Consider the following 12486-nt stretch of genomic DNA (forward strand, 5'->3'; position numbering starts at 1 on the left):
CCCCCAACTCCTTCAATTGCAAATGTCTCGACTTCTATTCAAGATATTGAGTTGCAAAAGTTCTGTCACACCCATTATATTACGATAATTTTCGGTACAGCGTAAGAATTGGAGTAAAAATTAAAAGTACGACTTGTGTGACTTATGAGACTCCTTGTGCAAGAGCAGACGAAAGAAATCATAAACCGGAAGTAGTGCGTGGACAAAGTGTAGGTATTGATTTCTCTAGGTCTACGTTGAAATCAACGCTTCCTACACACAACATTTGCTTTGAATCACGTAGACAATATGTAAACACACCATACACACTATGAAAGTCCGTTCTGTTTAACGGTTGAGTACGTTTTTCACCTGTTTTTCAAAATAAAAAACTGATCAATTCAGAAAATTAAGGTGCTGTGTGTATGATAAATTATTTAATTGCGCTTTCTGCTGTTGCAAGAAAGGTAAACGTGTGTAGAAGAACCATCTAACGCTTGAACAAACGTTTTGACACCACTAGAACTGTCCAAGACAAGCCTAGGCGAGGCCAACCAAGGGCGACAACTCGACGTTAGAATTGGGTTATTGTCAACACCCATGTACGAAACCCGTTCCAAATAAGTGCATAGACTGTCAGGTACTTCGGACTATCTTAAAACACCATTATTAGACATTTATAAGATCGTGCATTATGTGATTATTGCCCTTTGCGTCGAGCCATTCTAACCCTGTTTTATCGAACAAATCGCCAAATGTTAACACAAAGACATTGGTGATGAAACTAAAGACGTTGGTAAAGTGTTTTTTAAAGCAATGGTTAAGGTTCTTAATTCGTCGCATTGATGGAAGAGAAAAGGTGTTTAAAAGAAGAGGATAGAGATTTCAGAAAAATCCAACGTCCCCCAAGAGGCCCGAATCGGTGGCTGAAATTTGATGGTACGGGGTGGAATCTCTGCTCGTAATAGTACACATTTGGTTACTTTTCAAAGCAATCTCAAAGGACGACGGTATAGTGACGAAATCCTTCGTCACGGTGACTGCCCTACTTGGCACGGATGATGGAGCGTGCTAACAATACAACGCCCAACCACAAATGGCTACGATCTGTGAAAACTCCTTCCAAACTCATCAAATCGTTGTTCTGGACTTGCTTGCAAGACCAACAAGCCTTTACCCAACAGAACATCTGTAAGGTGGCCTTGACTGGAGGATTAGAAACAGGCTGCACTCCGTATAAACTCGCCAGGAACTGAAGACTTAACAAGGAAAGGCACGGGATTCTTCAGACAACCATAGGGACATTAATTCAGCCAATGAACAGATGTTTTGAATCACTAACTCAAACTTGAATGGGCCAAATGCCATACTGAGCAAACTTAGCTCTGGATTTTGCAAGAGTCAGTGTGAAGAAAATTATCCTCCTTGAATAAAGAAAGACATTTGTCAATTATGTTTATGTCGTGTTGGCAGAAAATGCATAAAAATCTCGTGTACCAAATTCCTCTTGGCTATTTTGAATAGTAAACGAGTTATTGTACTTTTAAGGTGGGTGTGTCAGAACTTCAAAAGCAAGACAAAGGAACATCCTTTAAGATGAAAGCAATGACTCCATAAGCCTAAATATTGACGAGCGCCTTTTTTCCACCACGCACGTCGTAACACAATTAATTATTGTTAATACTATTAGTTTCATTCGTTACGCATTCTCTAGTGCACGGGTTGTTCCTGAATACTGGAGCAGGGATCGTTTCTGAATCATCCTCTCCATCAGTGTAGGCTTCTGTTGAAGGTGGGCAGACGTGTTTTGGACCAAGATGGACAGGTAACTGAAAAACGTTGTGTTTTGTTGGTGTGTGAGGTGAATGACAAATTACTATGTTATTTCCGTTTGTTTTATTAGTTAAAGGGATCAACACATTAACAGGACCAGGTGTCTATATTGTTTTGTTTGTTAGTTTTTTAAATTTATTTGTTGGTTGGCTGATTGGTTGGTTAATGGATGGTTGGTTGGTTGGTTTGTTGTCTGTTTCTTGATTTGTTTTTGTTTTTTGTTTTACTTATTGATGTCGTTTTTTTGTTTTGTGTTCTTAGGGATTGTTTGCTCCTGTTTTTTTTTTTGTTTGTTTGTTTGTCTTTAGAGACATTTTAGAAAATAAAGAAGTTGAACTTAACGGCCAGTCACATTCTCCTACCAACGATTTATTGAGGCCAGCCGAACTCCCGAAAAAAAAATTCGATATGCGAGTATTGTGTCCATCAATCGATGCATAAGAAATATTCCAGGAAGAACGCAAACAACGCGGGGCATCATTTTTAGAATCGGACATCTTTTGTTCCGAATTACTATTATCGGCATGCTCGCCACTATCCAATGACTATTTGTATGTGTACCTGTGTGTATGTGTGTGTGTGTGTGTGTGTGTGTGTGTGTGTGTGTGTGTGTGTGTGTGTATGTGTGTGTGTGTGTGTGTGTGTGTGTGTATGTGTGTGTTTGTTGACGATGCGTATAACATTAATGTCTCGTACTTTTTTCCTACACAAAATATAATGACAAACATTTTAAAAAGCAATGCTTAACTATAAGGACAACGACGACGATGACGATGACTATGCTGGCGATGCTGCCAACACTTTGGCGTCATAAACGTTTCTTTCCTCTTTCCCAGGAAAGCAGCCTTATTGAACTCCGAGCCAAGCCCTCCCGAGTACGAAACATTTCTCAGCCATGCCGGAAAGCAGCTTGAGGCGGAGGAAATTCGCCAAGTGCAGGAGAAAGGTACTCTATATTTACTGCATCCTGCTTGAAACGTGATACTATAAGTCTTTAAAAGCACCTATCTACACAATTTAGACCGTTTTAGAGGCAAGCGTCGACCCTGCCTCTGAAGGCTAACCCAAGCTGAAAGGCCAATAGCAAACTCACAGTAGAAAGACCGAGGTATTCGATAACAATCCCCCATTCTCGGTAATCGAAGTTGGGTCTCATCTGTGCGACAGCAAAACGCTTAGCCACTATATCATAGACACCAATGTGCATCTTTCACTAGCTGAATGATGATTAATATTATGTCATCATTAATTTTTTGTGAATGACATTGACTATTGAAACCTCAATTTACTTCCCTTCGCAACGCATTTATAATTGTTGCAGGGGTTATTTTATATTATTTACGGTCGTATTGACACAAGTTAGGTTACTGGAAGGAGGGTTTCTTCTACAATGCCTGATAGGACTGAGTAGCATCCCAGTTAACAGACGGAAATATGTGATTTTAAAAATACTATCTCACCCGCGAATTGAAGTCATGTCTTTTGTGTGCTAAGGTGAAGAGTCGAACTGATAATACAGAGGTGTCGGTGAGATTCCTTTAAAAAAAAATTGGCATTGTATTATCTGGTTACATTTGTGCTTCCTAGTGACCTGTACTCAGGCGCTTCGCTCCGTAAATGTACTCATTAGTCTGCTCAGGTGAGTGGTCACTTGGGTATATCCTTGAGTAACATACGCTTACCCTATTTAGAAACCCGGGCGCTGCAAAGTCGCCACAAGCAATGGCGTGTGGATTGTCAATGTTCGTTATTTTACGCTCGTATGTATCATTCATGCAATTGTGTATTACTGTATTTGTGTGAGTGTTTAAGTAGGTTATTATAAAACACAGTTCCCAAGTGGATCAAGAAAGTGTAATTTATTTACGCATATTTTATTTAGTACATAATATTATTTTCTAAAGACATAGCTGCAGCCAGACACTCGCAGCTTTAGGAGCGATCGAAAACAATATAATAATACAATCATCTAAGCCCTACGCTATAATTGTTATGATGGCATCCTAATGAACTAAAGCAGTCGACAAAATAATAAAACCGAAGAAAGCGACATTTTTACACTTATTGGGCGTTAAAATCGATTGTAATTCGCTTGGTTAATGAGCATCGTTTATTCCCTTTAAATGACACCTTCGTATGTGAGTTTTACTGAAAAAGTTGATTCAAGAAACAAAAGATATACATTTGCAGTTTCCAAGCAGTCTCAACCTTTGGATGTCACCTAAAATTGGCAACTTTTTATTGAATATAGATCGGTTTTCCTTTCGTCAAAAAACAATACACGTGAACAAACTTTAAGATAATACTAATGATTCCATATTTTTTTTTAAACTGTCAAGTGTCCGATTCCATCCCATCATGACACATCTATTTCAATAGACGCTGCCAGGACAGCAGCGGGAAAGTCGATCATAGCCATGTCAAGCGGCCTGCCCAATGCTCAGGGGTTCCCGATTATAGAGGCAGACTTTCGCCTGAGGTGAGATGATCTTCTTGTTTTTCATCATCATCATCATCATCATCATCATCATCATCATCATCATCATCATCATCTATGTACCAGCACCTGAAGGATGTGTATTCTGGGTACTCCAATAAGCAAAACGTCACGTGTCGCTGGGACCAGTTTGAGCTAGCGAGACTGCGGTCGGACCTTCATTGGAGCTTGAGATGGTATAAGAACTTTATTAATGAAGAGCTCAGCCGACGTTGCCGTAGATACAGCCATGAATAGGAGGATGTCAAACATGTCTTTGAATGTACAGGAACAATGGCAATTCGAATGGAGTTATTTGGACTAGTGGAGGTGCCTTAAAGTTTAATGATAATGGAGCCGAAAAAGAGCCTAGCTCTCGCTCGAATAAATCTTCGTAGAGTCCACTAAGCCCATTAAGGAAACAAACAAATATCGTCATCATCAACATCATCATCATGACCACCGCAACCAGAACAGCAGCAGCAACAGTAGCAACAATAACAACAATAACAGTAACAACAACAACAGAAGAAGAAGAAGAAAAAGAAGAAGAAGAAGAAGAAGAAGAAGAAGAAGAAGAAGAAGAAGAAGAAGAAGATTTTCTTTTAGTAGAGGTTTTTACGGCGCTCGCAACTGCATAATATCATATGAGCGCCAAGGGGTGGGTGTCAACAGAGAAGAAAGTCAATGAAATTTTGAAGCACTTAAATGATGCCTGGTTTTTCTTCTCTAAAACGGAAGGAAATACTTTGTGTTTAGCAACAGTTTTGCTTCCAAATTGTTAATTTAAACTGTTCTGTATATGTACGTTAGCAGAGCGAAAGGAACAAACTCAACAAACCTAAAAGTGGATACTTCAAAACATTTTAACATAATGGTGTATTATATCTGTAGGATGTCATTGCATATTCTGATCGTCTATGGTCTAATTTAGATTTTAAGTTGAACAAAAAACTAACTAGACTAAATATCTGTACCACTACACGAACATTTAATTAGCGGCATTCTAGGAAACACGGTGGCATAATATATTTCACACATCAAACGCATAATATACAACACAAAGAAACTCCTTGCTTGTCTTTAGTCCTACTCAAAATTCACTTTCATGGTATATTCGTGAGTCTTTTCTCAACAACACAGGGATGGTTCTGTGTTGCACCTGGATGAGGAGCAGATGAATATCGCTAGCAACTACGGGCCAACAGCCGGGTAAGTCTACTCCTTTATTTGTGTCACGACACGGTGAAATCAGGCGCTCGTTAATTTTGGGGCACATGGAGTTATTGATATAATCATAAGAATGTTTACATTCATTGCAATTTCTTATGTTTTAGTAAGGGATTACTTCGCTCGCAACTGCACAAGGTCATAATTATGGGCGCCAAGAGGTGTATGTAAACAGAGAAGTCCAAACGGGGAATCAGGCGTACTCTTCTCTCCTCTCTAGCTTCAACAGCACAAGTCTGCTTCGGCTATCAAGGCACCCCGGAAATATCAATTCACAAGAGAGTGACAAACATACAAAAGGGGCAGAGGAAAAATGACGACAGTAAGAATGAGGAAAGAAAAAGCAGCAGTTCACCCTATGTTGTTCCGGCACAGTATTAGCATGACATTGATAAATCAGCCCATTTACAATTCTACTGTGCTTAAGAGCATTTTGGTATCCCCCTTTGGGAATGGCCTAAAGACAGTTTAGTCAGTAGTACAGCCCTTGGGTAGGGTGGGGTGAAATTTGTTAAAATGCAAAGCCCTATATGTCTTGAAAGGGACTCGATAAATTTGCGACCAGAGGAGATGGGGTCACCAAGTGTCTGGAACGAAATTAGCGAGAAATAGCTCCCGAAGTTTTTTAACTTCTCAATATTTAGGGTCCTTAGAACTGTAAAGTAATATACATTTTTCGTGCCTTTGATAAACTTTTTTTTCTATCAAATTCACATAGAAAGGTTGTTTCTTTTAATGAACATAACATAAGGTGTTGAGCCTTGTGAAAAAAAAAGCACAACATGCAAAAGAATGCCGATTTCTTCGATTTCATTATTTTGATGAGCGCTTAATTTCACCACCCCCAATGCCCAACATATGTTCCTTTTTATTGTAACACAATACGTTATGTTTTATTACCTATTGACACAATTTAGAATCATTTAGGAGGTGGGCTTCGGCCCTGCCTGTAAGGGCCAATTATTTGAGTTGAGAATGATGCAACGTTCAAGACCAAAGACTGAGATACTAGATGAATATTGTACTGCCCTAACTCTCATCGCATATCTCCTCTTGTTTCTGAACTCTAAAGTGATATAAATCATTTTAATCTCTCCTCCATCCGCCTTTTTGTCCCCATCCACAGCCCCCCCCCCTACACCTCAAATTCCATGATTTTGAGCCGAATTTTGATTTTGGGGGTGTAACCCCCCCCCCCCCCCCCCCCCCTTTTTTTTCTACTTCATCTTCAACCTCCTCCTCCTTTTCATGTTTAACTGCCTCTTTTTTCCCCCTCTGAAACCTCCTTCATCTAATGACAATCATTCAACACGATCCAGAGGTGCACACCAAAAGTAGATCGACATAAAATCTAAGAGGTTAGAAGAACAAACAAATAAGCAAAGCCAACCAATAAACAAAAGAGAACTCACCAAGACAGACCACAGCAAAGAAACTGCTTTGCAGGTTTACCACTTTCTTCTCTGTGAATACAGTGATGCGCAGAGTTGCGATATGGATCAGCGCAGGGAGACATAACGTTCAAATTTTTTTTGTTCGTGTTTTAGCGGGTGTCTAACTATGTTTTAGCGGGTGTCTTACTATGTTTTAGCGGGTGTCTAACTATGTTTTAGCGGGTGTCTTACTATGTTTTAGCGGGTGTCTAACTATGTTTTAGCGGGTGTCTAACTATGTTTTAGCGGGTGTCTAACTATGTTTTAGCGGGTGTCTAACTATGTTTTAGCGGGTGTCTTACTATGTTTTAGCGGGTGTCTTACTATGTTTTAGCGGGTGTCTAACTATGTTTTAGCGGGTGTCTTACTATGTTTTAGCGGGTGTCTAACTATGTTTTAGCGGGTGTCTAACTATGTTTTAGCGGGTGTCTAACTATGTTTTAGCGGGTGTCTTACTATGTTTTAGCGGGTGTCTTACTATGTTTTAGCGGGTGTCTTACTATGTTTTAGCGGGTGTCTAACTATGTTTTAGCGGGTGTCTAACTATGTTTTAGCGGGTGTCTAACTATGTTTTAGCGGGTGTCTTACTATGTTTTAGCGGGTGTCTAACTATGTTTTAGCGGGTGTCTTACTATTATGTTGGAGTTTCTTTGCGTTTTTACTGCCCTTGAAACTGCATAAAGGTCATAATATGAACACGCTATTATGTTTTAGCGGGTTTCTGATTAAGTTTTAGCAAGTGCCTAATCACTCAAAAACACGCAGTCTGCGCACATTGAATTTTACCACAGCAAAGCTTACCCCCCTGCTGAACAATGCGCTGCGAGAACTAACGTATGTGGTATTATGGTCAAGTGCATCACTGTCGCATGAAGAAGACATGAATATTCGACTCCCTAGTGTAAAAAAGTAAAGTTGCTCCCCCATCCGATCCGGACATTTGGGATTGCCTTGTTAGTGAGACACCTTCCTGGGCCTTCGGCATATTATTGTGATAAGGTGGCCACTTCCTTTCCACGCCGCCTTTACATCCCCCAGCTCTCCCGTGTGAGGAGACTTAATTTTTATCGAGTGTCTCGGTCTGCTGCTAGGACGTTGCGTCCTCTGAGCTTCTGGCTGGCCTTTACAGACTGGTTGAAGCAGACCTCGTCATTCATTATTTAGATATTGTCGATGGGGGTATCAAAGTATTCAACTTGCATTTTTTAAAAACCAGATACGTCCCACTCCGAGAGTGGTTACTCAAGCTTCAGAAACAAGAGCACCAACCTCCACAGCTTACCAGACCAAACCACCCAGAGGGTTTCAAACTTGCTGTCACTGCTGGAGCCTTTGATGGACTTCGTTCTGTAAGTTTGTATTTCCAAAAGAGTGCCAAAATTAGACGATATTTTAAAACAAAATTATTCAGAAAACGATTACATATGATACATAATTTATCTTTGGGGCAATGCGTGGATGAACACCATGACGTCGAATCAAGGATTGTCAATTGAAATAGGATTTTAAAGTATTTATGTGAGATTTTGAATCGACACATTTTTCAACAAAGTGACATTATTCAAAAGCTTTGATCTCCAAATATGAGATCCCTCTCCGATAGGGTCGATTCCAATAGGAGAAAAGCCCCCAAATAACCCTATTTCAAGAACATAATTATTTGCGGGGGATTCGAATCAAGTTCATCACTACCAAAACATCAGCATAATAATACCATCTGGGCAAATTGTACACCTGCTCATTCTTGATATAATCTCCGTGGAAGCTCATTAATACCCCGAGACTCTTAATATCAACAGCTCTTGAAATAAATAACTGCGGCGTCGGTTGTCTAGTTGTTACGCTGCCAAACCTCAGGTGCGATGTTGTGTCCTTGGAAAATGCATTTTACACTCACTTTGCTCACTTCACCAGGGTGGTAATGGGTACCTAGCCATAGACAGCGAAAGATCTTGTCAGTATGTTAGTATTTTAGCACCTATAAAACGGCAGCTTACATTGTATGATTCCTAGGAAGTTGAGATTGTTTCAGAATGCTACAAGGTCTGCAGGCATAGTGCTTCCTGTTGCGCGGGAATATTAATCATTTAATGTTACCAGAAAGGAGATGGGTTCATGATTATCTAATTACTTTTTAGTAACTTGCTATTTATCTTTGAGGCGACACATACTGGGTACAACAGCAACAACAACAACAACAACAACAACAGCAACAACTAATTGTATCCCCAGTTGGTGTTGAAAAGGAGAATATATTGTGTTGCCAAGGTTTTTTTTCATAATTGAGAATGTTATTTCTTTATTTGATATTAGAAATAATAATAATAATATTGATAATAATAATAATAATAAATTAATAAATAAATTAATTAATAAATAATAAAGATACTACTACTACTACTACTACTACTACTACTACTACTACTACTACTACTACTACTACTACTACTACTACTACTACTACTACTACTGCTACTACTACTACTACTACTACTACTACTACTACTACTACTACTACTACTACTACTACTGCTACTACTACTACTACTACTACTACTACTACTACTACTACTACTACTACTACTAATAATAATAAAAATAATAATAATAATAATAATAATAATGATAATTGTGATAATAATAGCAATAATGATATGGATATATAGATAGAATTTGCATACAGCAAATTCCCTCTCAACAGCAAGCTCAATGTGCTTTACATATTACCCCAGCAGACCTTATAGTATTCTGAAACAATCGCATCTTTCTGGGAAGAAAACAGTGCAAACTGCCATTTTAGAGGTGCTAACTCTTTGTAAGCTTTAGTATACTTTCCAAAAATCTATAGGATATACTTTCTGATTTCCTTGCTGCTGCTGTTTTGCTACTTAACTGCTCTGCTGCTGATATTGCCCATTCGGCTCAGATACCAACCTACCCCTCCCTGTTTCCTCGTTAGGACACGTGTATAAATATATCATCATAATAATCATCATCATAATATGTAAAGGCCCAGAACTACAATTTTGTGTACAGATTGAAAACGCATACAGCCTATATTTTGAATAAATGCAGCCTTTTTCTCCATTTACCCCAGTTCATATATTGTCTTATGGACAAAGAAGATAGCATCATCCTAGAGGACGAAGTATACTGCTCTGTGACATCTATGGTAAGACATGTTTTTCCTTTATCTAATATTTTAAAATCTAGTCTGGTTTGCAGATAAAATCCAAATAAATTTGTAAAGTGTTCACACGTCGAAATTATGGGTACTAATTCATTGCTGTTTAATTTTGGCAGATAACCTTTTGTCGCTGCTTTCTAATGATATGCAGAAATCTTTTTTTTAAAGGAAAATGTGACTTAATTAACCTTCTTGCTGTTTTCAAGTCTTCATTTAATAAGAGAATCATCGAGTGCACTGTTTACAAACAGGGATTCTTTTGGTATTTGAACCTGAACACTAATACGGGTGCCCACTACGGCTGGATCGGGCCGATCGCCCGACAAGATCGCCTGAAACTGAAACAACACCTTTGTTTTTTATGCGACTGAGTCGCCCGATCGGTCGATCCCATCCGTAGTTGGCACCCCGTGTTACAAAGTAATGTTTCATTTTCTTGTAGTTAAAACATTTCTTTCAATTACAACATATCGTAGCTCCATCTCTCTGTATCTGTGTCTCATTCCCCCTGGTTTTGCCCTAACCGGCAGTCGAAGCAGCTCGCCCCTTTACAGATCTGTGTCAATGTAGATATCAACACTTACAGTTGTATGGCTTGTAGTTTACTTAAGAACGAATAGCGGGCGGTTGAAGGGAGTTACTTGCAGATCCTACTTCTTTAGTATTCCTCTATTACTTCTGTCTGTCTGTCTGTGTTACTCTTTTCCCACCGCTAAGGGACCACCACTGTCTTTATGTGCTTCATCATCATCCAGTGCCAGTTCTGAGACAGACATCAGCGATCATGGTTCTCCATTCATTCCTTTGCTCGGATGCTCTAAAAAAACAACAACTACGTTTCCCTGATCTTTCGCTTTTACCCAATTGTTTAGGTTCCCTACGTATGTTGTTCTGGGCCTACCCCGCCTCGTTTGCCTTCAATTTTGCAAGTGAGAGCTAGATGCTCAAGACCTTTATGTCTATTCAGGTGTCCCAAAAACTTCATTTGTCGTTTCCTGATTGTTTTTTAACATTGAGCTTATCTTGACATAAAAATAATTAACAAACAAACAAACAAACAAACAAAAAACGCAGGTAAAGCTCCACGGCTCGGCGGTTCCCATATCCCACGATGACAAGGGAGTTCTGGTCGACGACCTGGAAGAACTGATGTCCACTTGGCCACAGAAATACCCGGACAGACCCAGACCCAAGGCGCTCTACGCCATCACAGCTGGGAACAACCCCAGAGGTGAGTGAAAAGGACTGAGATCTTTGTTTATTGTTTCTTTCTTTATACTGTATTGGTTGCGTAAATTTTAGAACTGAACTGAATCGAAGACCTCAGGAGTAAGTGGAGAGAACAGGGATCTTTGTTAATTGTCACTGTATTTATACTTATTGTGTGAGATGTGTTACCGAGCTGAATAGAAGACGCAAATGGGCAGAGATGAGAACTGGAAACTCTGTCTGTCTCTTTTTTTATATTTGTTGAGTGAGTTCTTAAGCTAAACTGAGCAGAAAACTCAATAGGTAAGTAAAGAGGAGTGGGATCTTTGTTTGTTTCTTTATTGATACATGTATTTGCTGCGTGAGTTTTAGAACTGATCTAAATCGAAAGCGCCAATGGTGAGGTAAGAGAACTGGGATTTGTGTTTGTCTTTTTATACCTACGGGCATAAATTTTGTAGATTGAGTTCTATAATTGAACTGAACTGAACTGAACTGAAAGAAGACGCCAGGGGTGAGGGAAGAGAACTGAGATCTTTCATTGAGTCTTTGTTCATTGTCGCTTGGCATGGATATGCCTACATTATATAAATTAATTGAGTTTGTTATATTTGTTTGCCTGTTTGTTTCTTTAATTTCTATTCTTTTATTTGAATAAAGAACAAACATTGACATGATAACGGTGATTTAGGATTTTTTTAAAAATCAAAAAGTACAAAAACATGTAACAATCAAGGAAAGGATCAGAAATAGATTTACTTGCGATGTCATCCCACACCTCTATTCTGAAGTGAACTGATTTGATTAACTGTTATTCAAACTTTATATCAGCTGGCCTATATTATCGTCCTGTCTAAATTGCACTGAAACAGATAAATATCAGGACATTAGACATATTTAGTGCAAGGAAAAAACAATACCAAATTACAGAAACAAAATAGGAAAATAACTCAGAGCAACTTCTCAGGGGTGACCATCGAATCGCCCATGATATATAGATTTTGTGGTGAACGTGTTCTGGCCTCATCCAGGCAACTTTAATTGTAGTCGCATCCTTGCGTTGTTAGTTGTTAGGTTTTGTTTCTCCTTTTTATTTTCTTCTGAGTCTGAAGTACGGGGAAAACCCATCAGTCCCCCCC

At 39.1% G+C, this 12486-nt stretch overlaps 1 protein-coding gene across 1 annotated transcript in view; it reads left to right on the top strand.

Annotated features, from left to right (window-relative positions):
- Positions 1-1796: 1796 nt before the first annotated feature.
- Positions 1797-12486, top strand: part of LOC101848990 (kynurenine/alpha-aminoadipate aminotransferase, mitochondrial-like) — a 13544-nt gene continuing 2854 nt past the window's right edge. The window contains exons 1-7 of the mRNA XM_035971555.1: positions 1797-1804; positions 2649-2758; positions 4192-4291; positions 5432-5500; positions 8168-8300; positions 10049-10123; positions 11213-11369. Of these exons, the coding sequence (XP_035827448.1) occupies positions 1797-1804; positions 2649-2758; positions 4192-4291; positions 5432-5500; positions 8168-8300; positions 10049-10123; positions 11213-11369 (652 nt within the window). The remainder of the gene's footprint in view (positions 1805-2648; positions 2759-4191; positions 4292-5431; positions 5501-8167; positions 8301-10048; positions 10124-11212; positions 11370-12486) is intronic.

The sequence above is a fragment of the Aplysia californica genome, unplaced genomic scaffold (assembly GCF_000002075.1).
Source record: "Aplysia californica isolate F4 #8 unplaced genomic scaffold, AplCal3.0 scaffold00459, whole genome shotgun sequence".
Lineage (NCBI taxonomy): Eukaryota > Metazoa > Mollusca > Gastropoda > Aplysiida > Aplysiidae > Aplysia > Aplysia californica.